Genomic DNA, 27,626 nt, shown 5'->3' with positions numbered 1-27,626 from the left:
TCAGCTTCTACGGAATCCAGGATCAGCTTCGGGTTCAGGTTCGGCTACAGGGCTCCTCTTTCCACGGTAACCTCCATATCCGAATCCATGTCCACCAAATCCACCAAATCCTCCAAATCCTCCAAAACCTCCAAATCTACGGAATCCAGGATCAGCTTCGGGTTCGGGTTCAGCTACAGGGCTCCTCTTTTCCACGGTAACCTCCATATCCGAAATCCATGTCCACCAAATCCACCAAATCCTCCAAATCCTCCAAAACCTCTACGGAATCCAGGATCAGCTTCGGGTTCGGGTTCGGGTTCGGCTACAGGGCTCCTCTTTCCACGGTAACCTCCATATCCGAATCCATGTCCACCAAATCCACCAAATCCTCCAAATCCACCAAATCCTCTACGGAATCCAGGATCAGCTTTGGCTTCGGGTTCAGCAACAGGATCAGCTGCTACTATCCCGAAAAGGACCACGGCTAAAGTGGCAATGATCGTCTGCAAAAAAGTATGTAAAAGATTTGCATAGCAAGACTTGAAAAAAGTAGTCAGCTGATCTTTGGAACAATTATTAAACACGGCGGTTTTTTATATTTCAGCAGTGTTCTATGAAACTTGTCTAGAATACTGTTAATGCCATAACTTAGAACTGCAAGATCTGAATTGATTGGAAAAATCTCGTCCTGGATTTACTTTTAAAAAATTTTATTTTCAATGGAAAATATACTTAGAAATCAAAATATAAAGTATGATACCAAATTAGTCCAATAAAAAGCCAGAAAGATACTCTACAAGTCAGGAATGCAAGCCATGCTCAGAGTTCCACATACCCTTATATTCAATAATCAGGAAAATTTGTTAATATTCAAAGATATTTTTACAAAGGGTCCAAAAAATCTTTATGTAATAACCGTTGTCATAGTCCTTTAGAAAAAATGATTTCCATAATAAAGCAATCGACCTTTACAAATATCTCTCTCTCTCTCTCTCTCTCTCTCTCTCTCTCTCTCTCTCTCTCTCTCTCTCTCTCTCTCTCTCTCTCTCTTACCTTGGACATCATCGTGCAGTGCTTGAGAGCCGACTGTGCTGAGAAGACTCAGGGCTCTCCTTATATACTGATTGAGGAAAGCCAAACGTCCTTCAGACGGCTATCAAGATCTTGAAGAAAAGAGTTGCGTCGATGTCTATTAAAAAAATAAGAACAATCATGTTACTCATATTCTATTTTTACTTTTCATTCTCTTTGAAGAAAACCGCACGAGTCAGTATCTGTATCGGATATTATATTTGTAAACACACATACACATTTGCTATATATATATATATATATATATATATATATATATATATATATATATATATATATATATATATATATATATATACCCTTTCAGTAGAGAGGGACTTCTTGAGACCAAATGGTGTGAGGAAGACTACCACAAAATCTTTACTACCGGTTTCTGTTTGATTTGAATATATGTCTTTTACATTAGGTGCGTACCTCTCCATCGTGTCCGCAAAAAACCAATAAAGTATTAGCGTGCTTAATTTATTTTTTTGTTTAACGATTGTCATATATAAAAATTAGGAACTGAAAAGTGGTACATACTCCACAAAAGACCAAGTTTTGTTTAACACTGGGTGTTAACATGCTTCTTCGGTCACAGTTGTTTTAAAGAAGAATTATTGACCTTATAACGAGTATTTTGCACGAAGTTGACACGAGTAATAATAATAATACTCATTATAATAATAGAATCCAAATAAACTTTGATCATACTAGTGATGACCAAAATAATAACAAAATAAACCAGTAAGTATTCGATCATTAAATCATGAAAATAATTTCATGAGTGTCATCAAGAAACCGTGTTTTGCAGAGATTGGATTCTTTTCGTAACAAGGTCTTACAAATGCGCAGCAGTTACTCAAGGAAAAATTTGGCAATGAAATGTGGGAAGAAAAGATAAATAAGGTCTCATTTTTCTCTATCTTTCACAAAAGGGCAGAGTATTAATATTCTGTAAAGCTGAATTAATTATTTCATTCTATTTTATTCTCTGATCGGTTTATATCACAATACATAGGTAGTTCATGAATTTTATTCTCAAAAGTCCTCTTACGTTTCCAGATAGACGGATAAAAGATTTAACGTACCTAAAAACATGCAAACAGACACGAACAGAAAGAGAGAGAGAGAGAGAGAGAGAGAGAGAGAGAGAGAGAGAGACGAACCCTATTTTATTCGAATGTGATGTAAACTCGCGACAGTTAAACGAATTTCTCTCATACTCTTCTGTAGCAACAAATGACTATCCAAAATGCTGTTGCAAACAGATTCATCGATTACTATTGTGTACTTTGACCAACTGCTGGATAAAGAATTTCGAGTCTTGCAATAATCTTTGAGCCATGCTGTATGATTCATGTTATGAACTTCAAGGTAAAGTTAAAAGTTACCTTACTTGTGAGTTTACTGGCTTTTAATTCAAGATTTATATAGTTCTGCTTTCATCGGATTATTTCTTTGAAAGCACTTAATATCATGGACTCAGTGTGGCGTCTTTTAATCCAGAACTTCGGAAAGTTACCAACAAAGGTTATGATTGAACACTGGAGAATCCTTATTCCAGTATTTTGGGAGATTGGATTTAACTGTATTAAAACGAACAGAAAACTCAATAATGGAGTGAAAAAGAAGCCATGAGATAAGGAAGTTTGTAACAAGGAGAGTTACATATATTGCAGAGGTTTTGTCAACTCTTTTTCATATATTTTTTCTGTTACGGTGGTTTTCAGCGTGACGCTTCATGAAAGAGCTATGCAAAGACAGCTTCATCTAATGATGAAATCAGCTTCTGACAGTTCATGAATCCCCAAAAATGGCTTTTCTTCATGTTTTCCTTGCTCCTCTTTCGTTGAGATTTTACCTCGAGAACTTTTTCCGATTTGCTTTATGTCCTTGCTAAACTCTTATGCCCTTTTCATTTCCTCTCGAATAGTTTCCAGCGCAACAAGAATACTCACAAAAAAACTGTTTCAGTTGGAGAGTGTAAAATGGTCACGCTCAAGAACTTTTGTATAGTATCCGTGTGTTGCGACCTTAAGCCCAGTCGAATCAGGCGTGGTTCTTCCCACCAGTCGTTTGTTGTTGTGTCAAAATTGTTGGGAAAATAGAAAGAGCCGACCGTCAATATGCCGGCGATGGTGATGGTGAAGCCGATGGTGACACAGGTTCAAAACAGAACGGTGACTGTATTAATGTATATCTTCTAGACTCTGTTATTTTGATAAGCAATATTTAATTAGACGGTGGATGATAATTCTAAACACGATCATGTTCTTTTGATAGCCTGCAAATTACAGCCCTAATCATTTTTTTTATCAAGAAAATTTGTCAATGAAAATGTTTGTAATCAGGGATTTATCAAAATTACAGCGAAATATCCTCTAAATGATTAGGGGTTCAATCCCATCTTAATAATCTGAAACAAGTATGCATACATGTTCCCTCCTGTTACATGTTTCGTCTTGCCTTCGGAGACTGCATTCAGGCACCTTGGTTTCGCTTTCCTAGATAGTTATTACACTCACAAATCTTCGTTAGGCTTCCTCAGAAACCATTCATAGATTTTAATAGTCTCATGATAAAACTTACATAATCCTACAGCTTTATAGATTCAAATTCAAATGACAAGAACATATGTAGCTTGATGTAGTTCATTTAGAGGCAAACTTCTCTTTTGGCATTTCATCTGAAATTCGTGGTTTACTTTTAATTTCTGAGAAAATTTCTTGGAAACCTCCCGTGTTACACTTTTTTTTAGAAAACCATTTTTGAAATATCTATAACCAGTTCATAGGTATGGTTAATAATAGTTATACGTAATTTCAAAATGCTTTTTATTTAGTTCCATATGAAAATTAGGATGAATTTAACATTTTTGTTAACCATAATATCTGCCTCCCCAAATCCACCAAATCCACCAAATCCTCCAAATCCTCCAAAACCTCTACGGAATCCAGGATTAGCTTCAGGTTCGGGTTCGGGTTCTACAGGGCTCCTCTTTCCACGGTAACCTCCATATCCGAATCCATGTCCACCAAATCCACCAAATCCTCCAAATCCTCCAAAACCTCTCTACGGAATCCAGGATCAGCTTCAGGTTCAGGTTCGGGTTCAGGGCTCCTCTTTCCACGGTAACCTCCATGACCAATCCAAATCCACCAAATCCACCAAATCCTCCAAATCCTCCAAAACCTCTACGGAATCCAGGATCAGCTTCTGGTTCGGGTTCGGGTTCGGCTACAGGGCTCCTCTTTCCACGGTAACCTCCATATCCGAATCCATGTCCACCAAATCCACCAAATCCTCCAAATCCACCAAATCTCTACGGAATCCAGGATCAGCTTTGGCTTCGGGTTCAGCAACAGGATCAGCTGCTACTATCCCGAAAAGGACCACGGCTAAGGTGGCAATGATTGTCTGCAAAAAGTATGCAAAAGATTTGTATAGTAAGACATACAAAGAATATTCAGCTGATTTTGGAACAATTATAAAACATGGAGGTTTTTTATATATTTCAGCAGTGTTCTTTAAAATATCACTTGTCTAGAATACTGTTAATGCCATCACTTAGAACTGCAAGATCTGAATTGACTGAAAAAATCTCGTCCTGGATTTACTTTTAAAAACTTTATTTTCAATGGAAAATATACTTAGAAATCCAAATATAAAGTATGATACCAAATTAGTCAAATAAAAAAGCCAGAAAAATACTCTACAGGTCAGTAATGTAAGCCTTGCTCAGAGTTCCATATACCCTTATAGTCAATAATCAGGAAAATTTGTTAATATTCAAAGATATTTTACAAAGGATCCAAAAATCGTTATGCAATAACTGTTGTCATAGTCCTTTAGAAAAAATTATTTCCATAATAAAGCAATCGACCTTTTAAAATCTCTCTCTCTCTCTCTCTCTGTTACCTTGGACATCATCGTGCAGTGCTTGAGAGCCGACTGTGCTGAGACGGACCCAGGGCTCCCCTTATATACTGACTGGGGAAAGCCAAGTGTCCTTCAGGCCGCCATCAAGATCCCCAATAAAAACTGCGTCATCTTCTATTAATAAACAAGATCCGTTTTTTGGAATATTTTGAAGAAAACATTCCTAATTAGTATTGTTATCGTAACATGGGATCTTTTTCGAGATCTTAAGTTAAAAGTCTTCTTTCTCTGCATCTTTTCCCACTTCTGTGTGGGGTCGATGTCCCTGACGGGTTTGGTACGTTTCGGCGTAGCCCATTTGGCGTAGCTGATTCGGCGTGGCCGATTCGACGTCTATGAAATAATTGGACTATTCGGCGTAGTCGTTAAGGCGTCAGGACATTTCGACGTCAATGTCTTTAAAATTTTATTTGGATATATTTTTCATGGAGGAGGATCCAAAACAGGCCGGAGGTCCAGTAAAGAATGAAGAGGGGTCAAAATAATGAAAACACCCAACTACTAATATGACTAAGTCTTTTCTTGTCATTTCTTCTTAGAATCAGATATTACGCCACTTTATAAACTGATATAATAGCGTATCTTAAAACTTAAATTGCATAAACTGTATTACAAAACATTCTTAAAAACCTAGTAAATCTATTTAATCTTAGAAATTACTTTTTCATTTCGTAATTATGAGCAACACCCCTAAGGAGTTCAGTGGGATCTAATGATTCAACTTCCAATATAAATTTTTATATTCGTTCATCAGCATCTCTATATTTTTATTTAGCTTCTGAGGGGCCTGATATCCAGCAGTCAACTTTTCGAGATGTGCGTCACGTCCTTTCTGTACTTTCCATCGTTTCGTTATGGGACGGTGCATTCCAAAGTATTGCAAACGTCGACTGGCCATTTCGGCTTATTGGCCAGATCTTCATTGTTTAGAGTTCGCTCATAAAGGTTCCATATCTCGAAGCGAAATTGGGCTCATCCTAGCGTTTCCAGGCCTATTCAGTCGTCCAATATAAGTATCCTCAAACCAATGAAACAAGGCTTTGGTTCATCAGGAAAACTGCTACTAATGCATCCATGTACTCATCCATCTTTTCTAATGGAACGAAAGCGAAATGCTATGATCATTATTAGCCTATAAAGCAAAGTCAGCATCTGTTTTATAACGACTTGACAAACTCAATGAAACAAGATGTCCGTGCATGTATTGGGCGAGATGGAAAAAAAACCCTTTGATGCGAACGGTGGGAAATGCATCTTGCATAGCACGAATGGCAGCTCGTTCAAAGTCACAAATTATTGAAGTCGGTCTCAAATCAGGTTCGATGGTTTTAAGTGACTCAAAATAAGTTAATTTGTTTTTAAAGCAGAGCATAAACTATAATAACTCTTTCACGCTTCTTAGCCGATATAACATCAATGAAAAAGATTAGGGGCGATAGTGAAAGTCTCGTCAGCAAAAACAAATTTCTGAGTAGACTAAATGTTGCAGCCAGCTAATTCTTCCAAATACTAATATCCTATTATTGCTTTCTCCAGTGTGTCCCAATAGGAACTTTCTTCCACACCCAGTTGTCATTAAATGCAAATCAGTTGGGCTTAGCTGGTGCCTTGTTTAATTTTTCTATTCTTTCAAAGAAAAGGCAAGCCTGGCAATGAAACTAGTGAGATGCGCCAGCCAAACATTCATTTATTTACAACAGTTGGTGGCTCGAAGTTTCATCACTCCACTTGTTTTTATTTTTCAACCTCTATTTTTGCAGCAGATGTCTCATGGCTGTGTTTATTCAACTGGCAAATAACTATTCCATCCTTCATATGCAATCTCACTTAATTATTTCACATCTCCAAAACTTTCATTCAGGATCACCTTTGCTCGTTGGTTGAAAAATAAAAAATCCATCGGTATTACTTTGTTTCTTCCACGTTTTGATAAAATATTTGATAGCCATTTCTTACGTTTAGACCAGAAAAATTTGACGGATAAACCGAGCTTCGAGTTCTATGGCAGTTTCTAGCTTGGGCCTAAATAAAAACAGAAAACTATTACGGCTAGAATAGCTAATCAGACGACGACAAATGAGAGAGAGAGAGAGAGAGAGAGAGAGAGAGAGAGAGAGAGAGACAGAGAGATTTTATTCGAATGAGATGTAAAGACAACAACCCAGATTGGGACTGCCTAGTTTTGATAAATTTTCTCACACTACAACGACGAGTTACTAATCTGACGTCCAAACGACCCTCCGCCGGAAAAACTGTAGCAACAAATCGACTCAGCTACAAAATGCCCGTCCCATTCCCGTTGCTGAAGGTTTCTTCCACCTGGCTCTGTCAAACACATTCCCAATTGATTGTCTCCCAGATCTTTAACAAATCCATCCACTTGATAAGTCTTCCTCTCGTCTCCCACCAATATCTGCATCTTTGTATGTCTCATGCTGTCTGATTCATGGCCATAACAGTGAAGTCGTTTTTCCTGGATGTTTGATAGTTCTAGAACTTAAATAGTTTTTTTATTCTTTATTCTTGATCCTACCAGTTTTGTCACTTCATCCATCTATTTTCATCTACACCACATCCAGTTTCTTTATTTGCGCTCTTTTTGAAAGTTACACTGAGGAAAAAATATTTTTCGATTACTAACATGGGCACATGGCTTCTACAATTACGTATGAACCTGAAGCGTGTTCAGAAAATGTGAAATCATTATTAGAGATGCCTGGTTTATTCTGTTAATGATTACCATAAGGAAGTTAAAGTGAACACAAATAATGGAAAATGACCAAATTTTTTTTTAACATCTCTAAGATAAGAGATTTTGAGAGAGAGAGATTTAAGAGAGAGAGAGATCAAAACGAAAAACAGAATAAAATATCAACAAAAGTGTTTTTAATTTTTTTCTGCCAATTAATGCCTTCTTCAGAGGGGCGTCAAAAAGAAAACTGACCTCATGACTGAGTTAATAGAGGGCTGGTGCCGTTACCTCATACTGTATTGCAGTTACTTAGGTTTTGGAGCTTCCTCAACTCTTTTCATTCCTGAGGAAGCTGTTAAGTTGGTTTTCAAGGTGTCTGAATGTTTTCAAAAAAAAAATGCTATGGAATAAAGGACAGCTTCATCTAATTATAAAGATTGAAATCAAACTCTTGAAGATTTAGTTCATGAATCCCCAAAAATGGCTTTTCTTGATGTTTTCCTTGCTCCTCTTTCGTTGAATTTTACTCTACTTCAAACTATAAAAGGCATTCATCAAAAGATGTCCATTACTGTCAACAGCAGTAAACACTAAAGCCATGCCTTTCCTTCAAGCTTTCCTCCCCTCTTTGATAGATTTTATCTCAGAATCTTTTCAACAAGAATTTATTCACAAAAATACTGTTTATATTCTGGTTCTCAGAACCTTTTCATTTCCTGTTGTAAAATGGAAAACAGGAATCGCACAAAAAAAAAAAAATCGCCCTTCATGATTATGCTAAAGAACTTTGTATAGTACCCGTGTGTTGTGACCTTAAGCCCAGTCCTACCAGGCGTGGTTCTTCCAACCAGTCGTTTGTTGTTGTGTCAAAATTGTTGGGAAAATAGAAAGAACCAACTGTCACTATACCGGGGATGATGGTGAAGCCGATGGTGACACAGGTCCAAAACAGAACGGGACTGTTTTAATGTATATCTTGTTGACTCTGCTATTTTGATAAGCAATATTTAATTAGACGGTGGATAATAATTCTAAACACGATCATGTTCTTTTGACAGCCAGTAAATTGCAGCCCTAACAATTTTTTTTATCAAGAAAATTTGTCGATGAAAATGTTTGTAATCGGGGATTTATCAAAATTACAGCGAAATATCCTCTAAATGATTAGGAGTTCAATCCCATCTTGATAATCTGAAACAAGTATCCATACATGTTCCTTCCTGTTAAATTTTTATCTTGCCTTCTGAGACTGCATTCAGGCACCTTGGTTTCGCTTTCCTAGATACTTATTACACTCACAAATCTTCGTTAGATTTTAAAACCATTCATCATTTTAAAAGTCTCATGATAAAACCTAATCCTACAGCTTTATAGATTCAAATGACAAGAACATATGTAGCTTGATGTAGTTCATTTAGAGGCAAACTTCCCTTTTGGCATTTCATCTAAAATTCGTGGCTTACATTTAATTTCTGAGAGAAATTCTTGGAAACCTCCCGTGTTACACTTTTTTTAGAAAATCATTTTTGAAATATCTATAACCAGTTCCTAGGTATGATTAATAACAGCTATATGTAATTTCAAAATGCTTTTTATTTAGTTCCATATGAAAATTAGGATGAATTTAACATTTTTGTTAACCATAATATCTGCCTCCCCAAATCCACCAAATCCACCAAATCCTCCAAATCCTCCAAAACTCTACGGAATCCAGGATTAGCTTCGGGTTCTTCGGGTTCGGCTACAGGGCTCCTCTTTCCACGGTAACCTCCATATCCAAATCCATGTCCACCAAATCCACCAAATCCTCCAAATCCTCCAAATCCTCCAAAACCTCTACGGAATCCAGGATCAGCTTCGGGTTCGGGTTCGGGTTCGGCTACAGGGCTCCTCTTTCCACGGTAACCTCCCGAATCCATGACCACCAAATCCACCAAATCCTCCAAATCCTCCAAATCCTCCAAATCCTCTACGGAATCCAGGATCAGCTTCGGGTTCAGGTTCGGGTTCGGCTACAGGGCTCCTCTTTCCACGGTATCCGAATCCATTCCACCAAATCCTCCAAATCCACCAAATCTACGGAATCCAGGATCAGCTTTGGCTTCGGGTTCAGCAACAGGATCAGCTGCTACTATCCCGAAAAGGACCACGGCTAAAGGTGGCAATGATTGTCTGCAAAAAGTATGTAAAAGATTTGTATAGTAAGACATAAAAAAGTATTCAGCTGATTTTTGGAACAATTATAAAACATGGAGGTTTTTTTATATTTCAGCAGTGTTCTTTAAAATATCACTTGTCTAGAATACTGTTAATGCCATCACTTAGAACTGCAAGATCTGAATTGATTGAAAAATCTCGTCCTGGATTTACTTTTAAAAAACTTTATTTTCAATGGAAAATATACTTAGAAATCAAATATAAAGTATGATACCAAATTAGTCAAATAAAAAGCCAGAAATATACTCTATAAGTCAGTAATGCAAGAAATGCTCAGAGTTCCATATACCCTTATATTCAATAATCAGTGAAATTTGTTAATATTAAAAGATATTTTTAGAAAGGGTCCAAAAATCTTTATGCAATAACTGTTCTCATAGTCCTTTAGAAAAAATTATTTCCATAATAAAGCAATCGACCTTTTCAAATCTCTCTCTCTCTCTCTCTCTCTCTCTCTCTCTCTCTCTCTCTCTCTCTCTCTCTCTCTCTGTCTTACCTTGGACATCATCGTGCAGTGCTTGAGAGCCGACTGTGCTGAGACGACTAAGGGCTCTCCTTATATACTGACTGAGGAAAGCGAACGTCATTCACACGGCTATCAAGATCTTGAAGAAAGGAGCTGCGTCGATGTCTATTAATAAATAAGAACAATCATGTTACTCATATTCTATTTTTACTTTTCATTCTCTTTGAAGAAAACCGCACGAGTCAGTATCTGTATCGGATATTATATTTGTAAACACACACACACACACACACACACACATACATATAATATATATATATATATATATATATATATATATATATATATATATATATATATATATATATATATATATATATATATATATATATATATATATAATTCATTCAGTAGGAGAGGGACTTCTTGAGACCAAATGGTGTGAGGAAGACTACCACAAAATCTTTACTACCGGTTTCTGTCTGATTTGAATACATGGCTTTTACATTAGGTTTGTACCTTTCCATCGTGTCCTCAAAAATCCGAAGAAGTATTATCGAGCTTAATTTATTTTGTTGTTTAACGATTGTCATATATAAAAATTAGGAACTGAAATGTAGTAAATACTCCACAAAAGACCAAGTTTTGTTTAACACTGGGTGTTAACATGCTTCATCGGTCACAGTTGTTTTAAAGAAGAATTATTGACCTTATAACGAGTATTTTGCACAAATTCGACAGGACTAATAATAATAATACTCATTATAATAATAGAATCCACATAAACTTTGATCATACTAGTGATGACCAAAATAATAACAAAATAAACCAGTAAGTATTCGATCATTAATGCATGAAAATAATTTCCTGAGTGTCATGAAGAAACCTTGTTTTGCAGAGATTGGATTTTTTTCGTACCAAGGTCTTACAAACGCGCAGCAGTTACTCAAGGAAAAATTTGGCAATGAAATGTGGGAAGAAAAGATAGATAAGAGAAGGGAAGCCCTGATCCCATTTTTCTCTATCTTTCACAAAGGGCAGAGTATTAATATTCTGTAAAGCTGAATTAATTATTTCATTCTATTTCATTCTCTGATCGGTTGATATCACAAAACATAGGTAGTTCGCGAATTTTATTCTCATAGCCCTCTTACGTTTCCAGATAGACGGATAAAAGATTTAACGTTCCTAAAAACAGACAAACAGACACGAACAGAGAGAGAGAGAGAGAGAGAGAGAGAGAGAGAGAGAGAGAGAGAGAGAGAGAGAGAGAGAGACGAACCCTATTTTATTCGAATGTGATGTAAACTTGCGACGGTTAAACGAATTTCTCTCATACTCTTCTGTAGCAACAAATGACTATCCAAAATGCTGTTGCAAACAGATTCATCGATTACTATTGTGTACTTTGACCAACTGCTGGATAAAAAATTTCGAGTCTAGCAATAATCTTTGAGCCATGCTGTATGATTCATGTTATGAACTTCAATGTAAAGTTAAAAGTAACCTTACTTATGAGTTTACTGGTTTTTAATTCAAGATTTATATAATTCTGCTTTCATCGGATTATTTCTTTGAAAGCACTTAATATCATGGACTCAGTGTGGCGTCTTTTAATTTAGAACTTCGGAAAGTTACCAACAAAGGTTACGATTGAACACTGGAGAATCCTTATTCCAGTATTTTGGGAGATTGGATTTAACTGTATCAAAACGAACAGAAAACTCAACAAAAAGATAATTTTTTGTTTTTCCTTCATAATGGAGTGAAAAAGAAGCCATGAGATAAGGAAGTTTTAACAAGGAGAGTTACATATATTGCAGAGGTTTTGTCAACTCTTTTTCATATATTTTTTCTGTTACGGTGGTTTTCAGCGTGACGCTTCATGAAAGAGCTATGCAAAGACAGCTTCATCTAATGATCAAATCAGCTTCTGTCAGTTCATGAATCCCCAAAAATGGCTTTTCTTCATGTTTTCCTTGCTCCTCTTTCGTTGAGATTTTACCTCGAGAACTTTTTCCGATTTGCTTTATGTCCTTGCTAAACACTTATGCCCTTTTCATTTCCTCTCGAATAGTTTCCAGCGCAACAAGAATACTCACAAAAAAACTGTTTCAGTTGGAGAGTGTAAAATGGTCACACTCAAGAACTTTGTATAGTACCCGTGTGTTGTGACCTTAAGCCCAGTCGAATCAGGCGTGGTTCTTCCAACCAGTCGTTTGTTGTTGTGTCAAAATTGTTGGGAAAATAGAAAGAGCCGACTGTCAATGCCAGCGATGGTGATGGTGAAGCCGATGGTGACAGAGGTTCAATACAGAACGGTGACTGTTTTAATGTATATCTTCTAGACTCTGCTATTTCGATAAGCAATATATAATTAGACGGTGGATGATAATTCTAAACACAATCATGTTCTTTTGACAGCCTGCAAATTACAGCCCTAATCATTTTTTTATCAAGAAAATTTGTCAATGAAAATGTTTGTAATCAGGGATTTATCAAAATTACAGCGAAATATCTTCTAAATGATTAGGGGTTCAATCCCAGCTTAATAATCTGAAATAAGTATGCATACATGTTCCCTCCTGTTACATTTTTCGTCTTGCCCTCGGAGACTGCATTCAGGCACCTTGGTTTCGCTTTCCTAGATAGTTATTACACTCACAAATCTTCGTTAGGCTTCCTCAGAAACCATTCATAGATTTTAATAGTCTCATGATAAAACTTGCATAATCCTACAGCTTTATAGATTCAAATGACAAGAACATATGTAGCTTGATGTAGTTCATTTAGAGGCAAACTTCTCTTTTGGCATTTCATCTGAAATTCGTGGTTTACTTTTAATTTCTGAGAAAATTTCTTGAAACCTCCCGTGTTACAGATTTTTTTTAGAAAATCATTTTTGAAATATCTATAACCAGTTCATAGGTATAGTTAATAACAATTATACGTAATTTCAAAATGCTTTTTTATTTAGTTCCATATGAAAATTAGGATGAATTTAACATTTTTGTTAACCATAATATCTGCCTCCCCCAAATCCACCAAATCCACCAAATCCTCCAAATCCTCCAAATCTACGGAATCCAGGATTAGCTTCGGGTTCGGGTTCGGGTTCGGCTACAGGGCTCCTCTTTCCACGGTATCCGAATCCATGACCACCAAATCCACCAAATCCTCCAAATCCTCCAAATCCTCCAAATCTACGGAATCCAGGATCAGCTTCGGGTTCAGGTTCCGGGTTCGGCTACAGGGCTCCTCTTTCCACGGTATCCGAATCCATGACCACCAAATCCACCAAATCCTCCAAATCCTCCAAATCCTCCAAATCTACGGAATCCAGGATCAGCTTCGGGTTCGGGTTCGGGTTCGGCTACAGGGCTCCTCTTTCCACGGTATCCGAATCCATGTCCACCAAATCCACCAAATCCTCCAAATCCACCAAATCTACGGAATCCAGGATCAGCTTTGGCTTCGGGTTCAGCAACAGGATCAGCTGCTACTATCCCGAAAAGGACCACGGCTAAGGTGGCAATGATTGTCTACAAAAAGTATGCAGAAGATTTGTATAGTAAGACATATAAAGAGTATTCAGCTGATTTTTGGAACAATTATAAAACATGGAGGGTTTTTTTTATATTTCGGCAGTGTTCTTTAAAATATCACTTGTCTAGAATACTGTTAATGCCATCACTTAGAACTGCAAGATCTGAATTGACTGAAAAAATCTCGTCCTGGATTTACTTTTAAAAAACTTTATTTTCAATGGAAAATATACTTAGAAATCCAAATATAAAGTATGATACCAAATTAGTCAAATAAAAAAGCCAGAAATATACTCTATAAGTCAGTAATGTAAGAAATGCTCAGGGTTCCATATACCCTTATATTCAATAATCAGTGAAATTTGTTAATATTAAAAGATATTTTTACAAAGGGTCCAAAAATCGTTATGCAATAACTGTTCTCATAGTCCTTTAGAAAAATTATTTCCATAATAATGCAATCGACCTTTTCAAATCTCTCTCTCTCTCTCTCTCTCTCTCTCTCTCTCTCTCTCTCTCTCTCTCTCTCTCTCTCTACCTTGGACATCATCGTGCAGTGCTTGAGAGCCGACTGTGCTGAGACGACTCAGGGCTCTCCTTATATACTGACTGAGGGAAGCCAAATGTCCTTCAGACGGCTATAAAGATCTTGAAGAAAGGAGCTGCGTCGATGTCTATTAATAAAGAAGAACCATCATGTTACTCTTACTCTATTTTTACTTTTCATTCTCTTTGAACAAAACCGCTGAGTCAGTATCTGTATCATATATATATATATATATATTATATATATATATATATATATATATATATATATGTATATATATATATATATATATATATATATATATATATATATATATATATATATATATATATATATATATATATACTGTATATATATGATTCAGTAGGAGAGGGACTTCTTGAGACCAAATGGTGTGAGGAAGACTACCACAAAATCTTTACTACCGGTTTCTGTCTGATTTGAATACATGGCTTTTACATTAGACGCGTACCTCTCCATCGTGTCTGCAAAAACCAATAAAGTATTAGCGTGCTTAATTTATCTTGTTGTTTAACGATTGTCATATATAAAAATTAGGAACTGAAAAGTGGTAAATACTCCACAAAGACCAAGTTTTGTTTAACACTGGGTGTTAACATGCTTCACCGGTCACAGTTGTTTTAAAGAAGAATTATTGACCTTATAACGAGTATTTTGCACGAGGTTGACAGAAATAATAATAATAATACTCATTATAATAATAGAATCCAAATAAACTTTGATCACACTAGTAATGACCAAAATAACAACAAAATAAACCAGTAAGTATTCAATAATTAAAGCATGAAAATAATTTCATGAGTGTCATCAAGAAACCTTGTTTTGCAGAGAATGGATTTTTTCGTACCAAGGTCTTACAAACGCGCAGCAGTTACTCAAGGAAAAATTTGGCAATGAAATGTGGGAAGAAAAGATAGATAAGAGAAGGGAAGCCCTGATCCCATTTTTCTCTATCTTTCACAAAGGGCAGAGTATTAATATTCTGTAAAGCTGAATTAATTATTTCATTCTATTTCATTCTCTGATCGGTTGATATCACAAAACATAGGTAGTTCATGAATTTTATTCTCATAGCCCTCTTACGTTTCCAGATAGACGGATAAAAGATTTAACGTTCCTAAAAACAGACAAACAGACAAACAGAGAGAGAGAGAGAGAGAGAGAGAGAGAGAGAGAGAGAGAGAGAGAGAGAGAGAGAGACGAACCCTATTTTATTCGAATGTGATGTAAACTTGCGACGGTTAAACGAATTTCTCTCATACTCTTCTGTAGCAACAAATGACTATCCAAAATGCTGTTGCAAACAGATTCATCGATTACCATTGTGTACTTTGACCAACTACTTGATAAAGAATTTCGAGTCTAGCAATAATCTTTGAGCCATGCTGTATGATTCATGTTATGAACGTCAATGTAAAGTTAAAAGAAACCTTACTTATGAGTTTACTGGCTTTTAATTCAAGATTTATATAATTCTGCTTTCATCGGATTATTTCTTTGAAAGCACTTAATATCATTTACTCAGTGTGGCGTCTTTTAATTTAGAACTTCGGAAAGTTACCAACAAAGGTTACGATTGAACACTGGAGAATCCTTATTCCAGTATTTTGGGAGATTGGATTTAACTGTATCAAAACGAACAGAAAACTCAACAAAAGATAATTTTTGTTTTTCCTTCATAATGGAGTGAAAAAGAAGCCATGAGATAAGCAAGTTTTAACAAGGAGAGTTACATATATTGCAGAGGTTTTGTCAACTCTTTTTCATATATTTTTTCTGTTACGGTGGTTTTCAGCGTGACGCTTCATGAAAGAGCTATGCAAAGACAGCTTCATCTAATGATCAAATCAGCTTCTGTCAGTTCATGAATCCCCAAAAATGGCTTTTTTCTTCATGTTTTCCTTGCTCCTCTTTCGTTGAGATTTTACCTCGAGAACTTTTTCCGATTTGCTTTATGTCCTTGCTAAACACTTATGCCCTTTTCATTTCCTCTCGAATAGTTTCCAGCGCAACAAGAATACTCACAAAAAAACTGTTTCAGTTGGAGAGTGTAAAATGGTCACGCTCAAGAACTTTGTATAGTACCCGTGTGTTGTGACCTTAAGCCCAGTCGAATCAGGCGTGGTTCTTCCAACCAGTCGTTTGTTGTTGTGTCAAAATTGTTGGGAAAATAGAAAGAGCCGACTGTCAATATGCCAGCGATGGTGATGGTGAAGCCGATGGTGACAGAGGTTCAATACAGAACGGGACTGTTTTAATGTATATCTTCTAGACTCTGCTATTTCGATAAGCAATATATAATTAGACGGTGGATGATAATTCTAAACACGATCATGTTCTTTTGACAGCCTGCAAATTACAGCCCTAATCATTTTTTTATCAAGAAAATTTGTCAATGAAAATGTTTGTAATCAGGGATTTATCAAAATTACAGCGAAATATCTTCTAAATGATTAGGGGTTCAATCCCAGCTTAATAATCTGAAATAAGTATGCATACATGTTCCCTCCTGTTACATTTTTCGTCTTGCCCTCGGAGACTGCATTCAGGCACCTTGGTTTCGCTTTCCTAGATAGTTATTACACTCACAAATCTTCGCTAGGCTTCCTCAGAAACCATTCATAGATTTTAAGTCTCATGATAAAACTTGCATAATCCTACAGCTTTATAGATTCAGATGACAAGAGCATATGTAGCTTGATGTAGTTCATTTAGAGGCAAACTTCTCTTTTGGCATTTCATCTGAAATTCGTGGCTTACTTTTAATTTCTGAGAAAATTTCTTAGAAACCTCCTGTGTTACAGGTTTTTTTTAGAAAATCATTTTAGAAATATCGATAACCAGTTCATAGGTATAGTTAATAACAATTATACGTAATTTCAAAATGCTTTTTTATTTAGTTCCATATGAAAATTAGGATGAATTTAACATTTTTGTTAACCATAATATCTGCCTCCCCCAAATCCACCAAATCCACCAAATCCTCCAAATCCTCCAAATCTACGGAATCCAGGATTAGCTTCGGGTTCAGGTTCGGTTCGGCTACAGGGCTCCTCTTTCCACGGTATCCGAATCCATGACCACCAAATCCACCAAATCCTCCAAATCCTCCAAATCCTCCAAATCTACGGAATCCAGGATCAGCTTCGGGTTCGGGTTCAGGTTCTACAGGGCTCCTCTTTCCACGGTATCCGAATCCATGACCACCAAATCCACCAAATCCTCCAAATCCTCCAAATCCTCCAAATCTACGGAATCCAGGATCAGCTTCGGGTTCGGGTTCGGGTTCGGCTACAGGGCTCCTCTTTCCACGGTATCCGAATCCATGTCCACCAAATCCACCAAATCCTCCAAATCCACCAAATCTACGGAATCCAGGATCAGCTTTGGCTTCGGGTTCAGCAACAGGATCAGCTGCTACTATCCCGAAAAGGACCACGGCTAAGGTGGCAATGATTGTCTACAAAAAAGTATGCAGAAGATTTGTATAGTAAGACATATAAAGAGTATTCAGCTGATTTTTGGAACAATTATAAAACATGGAGGGTTTTTTTTATATTTCGGCAGTGTTCTTTAAAATATCACTTGTCTAGAATACTGTTAATGCCATCACTTAGAACTGCAAGATCTGAATTGACTGAAAAAATCTCGTCCTGGATTTACTTTTAAAAACTTTATTTTCAATGGAAAATATACTTAGAAATCCAAATATAAAGTATGATACCAAATTAGTCAAATAAAAAGCCAGAAATATACTCTATAAGTCAGTAATGTAAGAAATGCTCAGGGTTCCATATACCCTTATATTCAATAATCAGTGAAATTTGTTAATATTAAAAGATATTTTTACAAAGGGTCCAAAAATCGTTATGCAATAACTGTTCTCATAGTCCTTTAGAAAAATTATTTCCATAATAATGCAATCGACCTTTTCAAATCTCTCTCTCTCTCTCTCTCTCTCTCTCTCTCTCTCTCTCTCTCTCTCTCTCTCTCTGTCCTTCAGACTCTCTACCTTGGACATCATCGTGCAGTGCTTGAGAGCCGACTGTGCTGAGACGACTCAGGCTCTCCTTATATACTGACTGAGGGAAGCCAAATGTCCTTCAGACGGCTATAAAGATCTTGAAGAAAGGAGCTGCGTCGATGTCTATTAATAAAGAAGAACCATCATATTACTCTTACTCTATTTTTACTTTTCATTCTCTTTGAACAAAACCGTATCTGTATATATATTATATTTATATATATATATATATATATATATATATATATATATATATATATATACATATATATATATATATATATATATATATATATATATATATATATATATATATATATATATATATATATATATATATACCAATTCAGTAGGAGAGGGACTTCTTGAGACCAAATGGTGTGAGGAAGACTACCACAAAATCTTTTACTACCGGTTTCTGTCTGATTTGAATACATGGCTTTTACATTAGACGCGTACCTCTCCATCGTGTCTGCAAAACCAATAAAGTATTAGCGTGCTTAATTTATCTTGTTGTTTAACGATTGTCATATATAAAAATTAGGAACTGAAAAGTGGTAAATACTCCACAAAAGACCAAGTTTTGTTTAACACTGGGTGTTAACATGCTTCACCGGTCACAGTTGTTTTAAAGAAGAATTATTGACCTTATAACGAGTATTTTGCACGAGGTTGACAGAAATAATAATAATAATACTCATTATAATAATAGAATCCAAATAAACTTTGATCACACTAGTAATGACCAAAATAACAACAAAATAAACCAGTAAGTATTCAATAATTAAAGCATGAAAATAATTTCATGAGTGTCATCAAGAAACCTTGTTTTGCAGAGAATGGATTTTTTTCGTACCAAGGTCTTACAAACGCGCAGCAGTTACTCAAGGAAAAATTTGGCAATGAAATGTGGGAAGAAAAGATAGATAAGAGAAGGGAAGCCCTGATCCCATTTTTCTCTATCTTTCACAAAGGGCAGAGTATTAATATTCTGTAAAGCTGAATTAATTATTTCATTCTATTTCATTCTCTGATCGGTTGATATCACAAAACATAGGTAGTTCGCGAATTTTATTCTCATAGCCCTCTTACGTTTCCAGATAGACGGATAAAAGATTTAACGTTCCTAAAAACAGACAAACAGACACGAACAGAGAGAGAGAGAGAGAGAGAGAGAGAGAGAGAGAGAGAGAGAGAGAGAGAGAGAGAGACGAACCCTATTTTATTCGAAAGTGATGTAAACTTGCGACGGTTAAACGAATTTCTCTCATACTCTTCTGTAGCAACAAATGACTATCCAAAATGCTGTTGCAAACAGATTCATCGATTACCATTGTGTACTTTGACCAACTACTTGATAAAGAATTTCGAGTCTAGCAATAATCTTTGAGCCATGCTGTATGATTCATGTTATGAACGTCAATGTAAAGTTAAAAGAAACCTTACTTATGAGTTTACTGGCTTTTAATTCAAGATTTATATAATTCTGCTTTCATCGGATTATTTCTTTGAAAGCACTTAATATCATTTACTCAGTGTGGCGTCTTTTAATTTAGAACTTCGGAAAGTTACCAACAAAGGTTACGATTGAACACTGGAGAATCCTTATTCCAGTATTTTGGGAGATTGGATTTAACTGTATCAAAACGAACAGAAAACTCAACAAAAAGATAATTTTTGTTTTTCCTTCATAATGGAGTGAAAAAGAAGCCATGAGATAAGCAAGTTTTAACAAGGAGAGTTACATATATTGCAGAGGTTTTGTCAACTCTTTTCATATATTTTTTCTGTTACGGTGGTTTTCAGCGTGACGCTTCATGAAAGAGCTATGCAAAGACAGCTTCATCTAATGATCAAATCAGCTTCTGTCAGTTCATGAATCCCCAAAAATGGCTTTTCTTCATGTTTTCCTTGCTCCTCTTTCGTTGAGATTTTACCTCGAGAACTTTTTCCGATTTGCTTTATGTCCTTGCTAAACACTTATGCCCTTTTCATTTCCTCTCGAATAGTTTCCAGCGCAACAAGAATACTCACAAAAAAACTGTTTCAGTTGGAGAGTGTAAAATGGTCACACTCAAGAACTTTGTATAATACCCGTGTGTTGTGACCTTAAGCCCAGTCGAATCAGGCGTGGTTCTTCCAACCAGTCGTTTGTTGTTGTGTCAAAATTGTTGGGAAAATAGAAAGAGCCGACTGTCAATATGCCAGCGATGGTGATGGTGAAGCCGATGGTGACAGAGGTTCAATACAGAACGGTGACTGTTTTAATGTATATCTTCTAGACTCTGCTATTTCGATAAGCAATATATAATTAGACGGTGGATGATAATTCTAAACACGATCATGTTCTTTTGACAGCCTGCAAATTACAGCCCTAATCATTTTTTTTATCAAGAAAATTTGTCAATGAAAATGTTTGTAATCAGGGATTTATCAAAATTACAGCGAAATATCTTCTAAATGATTAGGGGTTCAATCCCAGCTTAATAATCTGAAATAAGTATGCATACATGTTCCCTCCTGTTACATTTTTCGTCTTGCCCTCGGAGACTGCATTCAGGCACCTTGGTTTCGCTTTCCTAGATAGTTATTACACTCACAAATCTTCGTTAGGCTTCCTCAGAAACCATTCATAGATTTTAATAGTCTCATGATAAAACTTGCATAATCCTACAGCTTTATAGATTCAAATGACAAGAACATATGTAGCTTGATGTAGTTCATTTAGAGGCAAACTTCTCTTTTGGCATTTCATCTGAAATTCGTGGTTTACTTTTAATTTCTGAGAAAATTTCTTGGAAACCTCCCGTGTTACAGATTTTTTTTAGAAAATCATTTTTGAAATATCTATAACCAGTTCATAGGTATAGTTAATAGCAATTATACGTAATTTCAAAATGCTTTTTTATTTAGTTCCATATGAAAATTAGGATGAATTTAACATTTTTGTTAACCATAATATCTGCCTCCCCCAAATCCACCAAATCCACCAAATCCTCCAAATCCTCCAAATCTACGGAATCCAGGATTAGCTTCGGGTTCGGCTACAGGGCTCCTCTTTCCACGGTATCCGAATCCATGACCACCAAATCCACCAAATCCTCCAAATCCTCCAAATCCTCCAAATCTACGGAATCCAGGATCAGCTTCCGGGTTCGGGTTCGGGTTCGGCTTCAGGGCTCCTCTTTCCACGGTATCCGAATCCATGACCACCAAATCCACCAAATCCTCCAAATCCTCCAAATCCTCCAAATCTACGGAATCCAGGATCAGCTTCGGGTTCGGGTTCGGGTTCGCTACAGGGCCCTCTTTCCACGGTATCCGAATCCATGTCCACCAAATCCACCAAATCCTCCAAATCCACCAAATCTACGGAATCCAGGATCAGCTTTGGCTTCGGGTTCAGCAACAGGATCAGCTGCTACTATCCCGAAAAGGACCACGGCTAAGGTGGCAATGATTGTCTACAAAAAGTATGCAGAAGATTTGTATAGTAAGACATATAAAGAGTATTCAGCTGATTTTGGAACAATTATAAAACATGGAGGTTTTTTTTTTATATTTCAGCAGTGTTCTTTAAAATATCACTTGTCTAGAATACTGTTAATGCCATCACTTAGAACTGCAAGATCTGAATTGACTGAAAAAATCTCGTCCTGGATTTACTTTTAAAAAACTTTATTTTCAATGGAAAATATACTTAGAAATCCAAATATAAAGTATGATACCAAATTAGTCAAATAAAAAGCCAGAAATATACTCTATAAGTCAGTAATGTAAGAAATGCTCAGGTTCCATATACCCTTATATTCAATAATCAGTGAAATTTGTTAATATTAAAAGATATTTTTACAAAGGGTCCAAAATCGTTATGCAATAACTGTTCTCATAGTCCTTTAGAAAAATTATTTCCATAATAATGCAATCGACCTTTTCAAATCTCTCTCTCTCTCTCTCTCTCTCTCTCTCTCTCTCTCTCTCTCTCTCTCTCTCTCTCTCTCCTTGGACATCATCGTGCAGTGCTTGAGAGCCGACTGTGCTGAGACGACTCAGGCTCTCCTTATATACTGACTGAGGGAAGCCAAATGTCCTTCAGACGGCTATAAAGATCTTGAAGAAAGGAGCTGCGTCGATGTCTATTAATAAAGAAGAACCATCATGTTACTCTTACTCTATTTTTACTTTTCATTCTCTTTGAACAAAACCGCCGAAAGTCAGTATCTGTATCGGGTATTATATTTGTAAATATATATTATATAATATATATATATATATATATATATATATATATATATATATATATATATATATATATATATATATATATATATATACCAATTCAGTAGGAGAGGGACTTCTTGAGACCAAATGGTGTGAGGAAGACTACCACAAAATCTTTACTACCGGTTTCTGTCTGATTTGAATACATGGCTTTTTACATTAGACGCGTACCTCTCCATCGTGTCTGCAAAAACCAATAAAGTATTAGCGTGCTTAATTTATCTTGTTGTTTAACGATTGTCATATATAAAAATTAGAACTGAAAAGTGGTAAATACTCCACAAAAGACCAAGTTTTGTTTAACACTGGGTGTTAACATGCTTCACCAGTCACAGTTGTTTTAAAGAAGAATTATTGACCTTATAACGAGTATTTTGCACGAGGTTGACAGAAATAATAATAATAATACTCATTATAATAATAGAATCCAAATAAACTTTGATCACACTAGTAATGACCAAAATAACAACAAAATAAACCAGTAAGTATTCAATAATTAAAGCATGAAAATAATTTCATGAGTGTCATCAAGAAACCTTGTTTTGCAGAGAATGGATTTTTTCGTACCAAGGTCTTACAAACGCGCAGCAGTTACTCAAGGAAAAATTTGGCAATGAAATGTGGGAAGAAAAGATAGATAAGAGAAGGGAAGCCCTGATCCCATTTTTCTCTATCTTTCACAAAGGGCAGAGTATTAATATTCTGTAAAGCTGATTTAATTATTTCATTCTATTTCATTCTCTGATCGGTTGATATCACAAAACATAGGTAGTTCATGAATTTTATTCTCATAGCCCTCTTACGTTTCCAGATAGACGGATAAAAGATTTAACGTTCCTAAAAACAGACAAACAGACACGAACAGAGAGAGAGAGAGAGAGAGAGAGAGAGAGAGAGAGAGAGAGAGAGAGAGAGAGAGAGTGAGAGAGAGACGAACCCTATTTTATTCGAATGTGATGTAAACTTGCGACGGTTAAACGAATTTCTCTCATACTCTTCTGTAGCAACAAATGACTATCCAAAATGCTGTTGCAAACAGATTCATCGATTACCATTGTGTACTTTGACCAACTACTTGATAAAGAATTTCGAGTCTAGCAATAATCTTTGAGCCATGCTGTATGATTCATGTTATGAACGTCAATGTAAAGTTAAAAGAAACCTTACTTATGAGTTTACTGGCTTTTAATTCAAGATTTATATAATTCTGCTTTCATCGGATTATTTCTTTGAAAGCACTTAATATCATTTACTCAGTGTGGCGTCTTTTAATTTAGAACTTCGGAAAGTTACCAACAAAGGTTACGATTGAACACTGGAGAATCCTTATTCCAGTATTTTGGGAGATTGGATTTAACTGTATCAAAACGAACAGAAAACTCAACAAAAAGATAATTTTTTGTTTTTCCTTCATAATGGAGTGAAAAAGAAGCCATGAGATAAGGAAGTTTTAACAAGGAGAGTTACATATATTGCAGAGGTTTTGTCAACTCTTTTTCATATATTTTTTCTGTTACGGTGGTTTTCAGCGTGACGCTTCATGAAAGAGCTATGCAAAGACAGCTTCATCTAATGATCAAATCAGCTTCTGTCAGTTCATGAATCCCCAAAAATGGCTTTCTTCATGTTTTCCTTGCTCCTCTTTCGTTGAGATTTTACCTCGAGAACTTTTTCCGATTTGCTTTATGTCCTTGCTAAACACTTATGCCCTTTTCATTTCCTCTCGAATAGTTTCCAGCGCAACAAGAATACTCACAAAAAAACTGTTTCAGTTGGAGAGTGTAAAATGGTCACACTCAAGAACTTTGTATAGTACCCGTGTGTTGTGACCTTAAGCCCAGTCGAATCAGGCGTGGTTCTTCCAACCAGTCGTTTGTTGTTGTGTCAAAATTGTTGGGAAAATAGAAAGAGCCGACTGTCAATATGCCAGCGATGGTGATGGTGAAGCCGATGGTGACAGAGGTTCAATACAGAACGGTGACTGTTTTAATGTATATCTTCTAGACTCTGCTATTTCGATAACCAATATATAATTAGACGGTGGATGATAATTCTAAACACGATCATGTTCTTTTGACAGCCTGCAAATTAAAGCCCTAATCATTTTTTTTATCAAGAAAATTTGTCAATGAAAATGTTTGTAATCAGGGATTTATCAAAATTACAGCGAAATATCTTCTAAATGATTAGGGGTTCAATCCCAGCTTAATAATCTGAAATAAGTATGCATACATGTTCCTCCTGTTACATTTTTCGTCTTGCCCTCGGAGACTGCATTCAGGCACCTTGGTTTCGCTTTCCTAGATAGTTATTACACTCACAAATCTTCGTTAGGCTTCCTCAGAAACCATTCATAGATTTTAATAGTCTCATGATAAAACTTGCATAATCCTACAGCTTTATAGATTCAAATGACAAGAACATATGTAGCTTGATGTAGTTCATTTAGAGGCAAACTTCTTTTTGGCATTTCATCTGAAATTCGTGGTTTACTTTTAATTTCTGAGAAAATTTCTTGAAACCTCCTGTGTTACAGATTTTTTTAGAAAATCATTTTTGAAATATCTATAACCAGTTCATAGGTATAGTTAATAGCAATTATACGTAATTTCAAAATGCTTTTTATTTAGTTCCATATGAAAATTAGGATGAATTTAACATTTTTGTTAACCATAATATCTGCCTCCCCCAAATCCACCAAATCCACCAAATCCTCCAAATCCTCCAAATCTACGGAATCCAGGATTAGCTTCGGGTTCGGCTACAGGGCTCCTCTTTCCACGGTATCCGAATCCATGACCACCAAATCCACCAAATCCTCCAAATCCTCCAAATCCTCCAAATCTACGGAATCCAGGATCAGCTTCGGGTTCGGGTTCGGGTTCGGCTACAGGGCTCCTCTTTCCACGGTATCCGAATCCATGACCACCAAATCCACCAAATCCTCCAAATCCTCCAAATCCTCCAAATCTACGGAATCCAGGATCAGCTTCTGGTTCGGGTTCGGGTTCGGCTACAGGGCTCCTCTTTCCACGGTATCCGAATCCATGTCCACCAAATCCACCAAATCCTCCAAATCCACCAAATCTACGGAATCCAGGATCAGCTTTGGCTTCAGGTTCAGCAACAGGATCAGCTGCTACTATCCCGAAAAGGACCACGGCTAAGGTGGCAATGATTGTCTACAAAAAGTATGCAGAAGATTTGTATAGTAAGACATATAAAGAGTATTCAGCTGATTTTTGGAACAATTATAAAACATGGAGGGTTTTTTTATATTTCGGCAGTGTTCTTTAAAATATCACTTGTCTAGAATACTGTTAATGCCATCACTTAGAACTGCAAGATCTGAATTGACTGAAAAATCTCGTCCTGGTTTACTTTTAAAAAACTTTATTTTCAATGGAAAATATACTTAGAAATCCAAATATAAAGTATGATACCAAATTAGTCAAATAAAAAAGCCAGAAATATACTCTATAAGTCAGTAATGTAAGAAATGCTCAGGGTTCCATATACCCTTATATTCAATAATCAGTGAAATTTGTTAATATTAAAAGATATTTTTACAAAGGGTCCAAAAATCGTTATGCAATAACTGTTCTCATAGTCCTTTAGAAAAAATTATTTCCATAATAATGCAATCGACCTTTTCAAATCTCTCTCTCTCTCTCTCTCTCTCTCTCTCTCTCTCTCTCTCTCTCTCTCTCTCTCTCTTACCTTGGACATCATCGTGCAGTGCTTGAGAGCCGACTGTGCTGAGACGACTCAGGGCTCTCCTTATATACTGACTGAGGGAAGCCAAATGTCCTTCAGACGGCTATAAAGATCTTGAAGAAAGGAGCTGCGTCGATGTCTATTAATAAAGAAGAACCATCATGTTACTCTTACTCTATTTTTACTTTTCATTCTCTTTGAACAAAACCGCCGAGTCAGTATCTGTATCGGGTATTATATTTGTAAATATATACATATATATATATATATATATATATATATATATATATATATATATTATATTATATATATAATATATATATATATATATATATATATATATATATATATATATATATATATATATATATATATATATATATATATATATACCAATTCAGTAGGAGAGGGACTTCTTGAGACCAAATGGTGTGAGGAAGACTACCACAAAATCTTTACTACCGGTTTCTGTCTGATTTGAATACATGGCTTTTACATTAGACGCGTACCTCTCCATCGTGTCTGCAAAAACCAATAAAGTATTAGCGTGCTTAATTTATCTTGTTGTTTAACGATTGTCATATATAAAAATTAGGAACTGAAAAGTGGTAAATACTCCACAAAAGACCAAGTTTTGTTTAACACTGGGTGTTAACATGCTTCACCGGTCACAGTTGTTTTAAAGAAGAATTATTGACCTTATAACGAGTATTTTGCACGAGGTTGACAGAAATAATAATAATAATACTCATTATAATAATAGAATCCAAATAAACTTTGATCACACTAGTTATGACCAAAATAACAACAAAATAAACCAGTAAGTATTCAATAATTAAAGCATGAAAATAATTTCATGAGTGTCATCAAGAAACCTTGTTTTGCAGAGAATGGATTTTTTCATACCAAGGTCTTACAAACGCGCAGCAGTTACTCAAGGAAAATTTGGCAATGAAATGTGGGAAGAAAAGATAGATAAGAGAAGGAAGCCCTGATCCCATTTTTCTATCTTTCACAAAGGGCAGAGTATTAATATTCTGTAAAGCTGAATTAATTATTTCATTCTATTTCATTCTCTGATCGGTTGATATCACAAAACATAGGTAGTTCATGAATTTTAT

At 35.9% G+C, this 27,626-nt stretch overlaps 5 protein-coding genes across 5 annotated transcripts; all 5 read right to left on the bottom strand.

Annotated features, from left to right (window-relative positions):
• On the bottom strand, positions 1–1,062 carry LOC136836434 (rRNA 2'-O-methyltransferase fibrillarin-like). Its single transcript, XM_067100676.1, has 3 exons — positions 1,036–1,062; positions 202–485; positions 1–136 (listed from the first exon to the last, which is right to left on the bottom strand). Exons 1-3 carry the CDS (start codon positions 1,045–1,047, stop codon positions 1–3), a joined length of 432 nt encoding a protein of 143 aa, XP_066956777.1. The 5' UTR covers positions 1,048–1,062.
• Positions 1,063–13,321: 12,259 nt separating this feature from the next.
• On the bottom strand, positions 13,322–14,485 carry LOC136838246 (uncharacterized). The gene is made up of 2 exons (XM_067103113.1): positions 14,454–14,485; positions 13,322–13,912 (listed from the first exon to the last, which is right to left on the bottom strand). Exons 1-2 carry the CDS (start codon positions 14,463–14,465, stop codon positions 13,601–13,603), a joined length of 324 nt encoding a protein of 107 aa, XP_066959214.1. The 5' UTR covers positions 14,466–14,485; the 3' UTR covers positions 13,322–13,600.
• Positions 14,486–17,357: 2,872 nt separating this feature from the next.
• On the bottom strand, positions 17,358–18,527 carry LOC136838240 (uncharacterized). Its single transcript, XM_067103107.1, has 2 exons — positions 18,496–18,527; positions 17,358–17,943 (listed from the first exon to the last, which is right to left on the bottom strand). The coding sequence occupies exons 1-2, from the start codon at positions 18,505–18,507 to the stop codon at positions 17,380–17,382; spliced, it is 576 nt and encodes a 191-aa protein (XP_066959208.1). The 5' UTR covers positions 18,508–18,527; the 3' UTR covers positions 17,358–17,379.
• A 2,929-nt stretch (positions 18,528–21,456) lies between these two features.
• Positions 21,457–22,967, bottom strand: LOC136836429 (uncharacterized). Its single transcript, XM_067100661.1, has 3 exons — positions 22,947–22,967; positions 21,845–21,971; positions 21,457–21,761 (listed from the first exon to the last, which is right to left on the bottom strand). The coding sequence occupies exons 1-3, from the start codon at positions 22,965–22,967 to the stop codon at positions 21,457–21,459; spliced, it is 453 nt and encodes a 150-aa protein (XP_066956762.1).
• A 2,446-nt stretch (positions 22,968–25,413) lies between these two features.
• Positions 25,414–26,554, bottom strand: LOC136838234 (heterogeneous nuclear ribonucleoprotein A3 homolog 2-like). The gene is made up of 2 exons (XM_067103098.1): positions 26,509–26,554; positions 25,414–25,970 (listed from the first exon to the last, which is right to left on the bottom strand). The coding sequence occupies exons 1-2, from the start codon at positions 26,518–26,520 to the stop codon at positions 25,455–25,457; spliced, it is 528 nt and encodes a 175-aa protein (XP_066959199.1). The 5' UTR covers positions 26,521–26,554; the 3' UTR covers positions 25,414–25,454.
• Between the last annotated feature and the right edge of the window lie 1,072 nt (positions 26,555–27,626).

The sequence above is a fragment of the Macrobrachium rosenbergii genome, chromosome 4, assembly GCF_040412425.1.
Source record: "Macrobrachium rosenbergii isolate ZJJX-2024 chromosome 4, ASM4041242v1, whole genome shotgun sequence".
In the NCBI taxonomy this organism is placed as follows: Eukaryota; Metazoa; Arthropoda; class Malacostraca; order Decapoda; family Palaemonidae; genus Macrobrachium; species Macrobrachium rosenbergii.
Note: the sequence above shows the minus strand (reverse complement) of the source record. Positions and strands in the feature narration are given on the sequence as shown.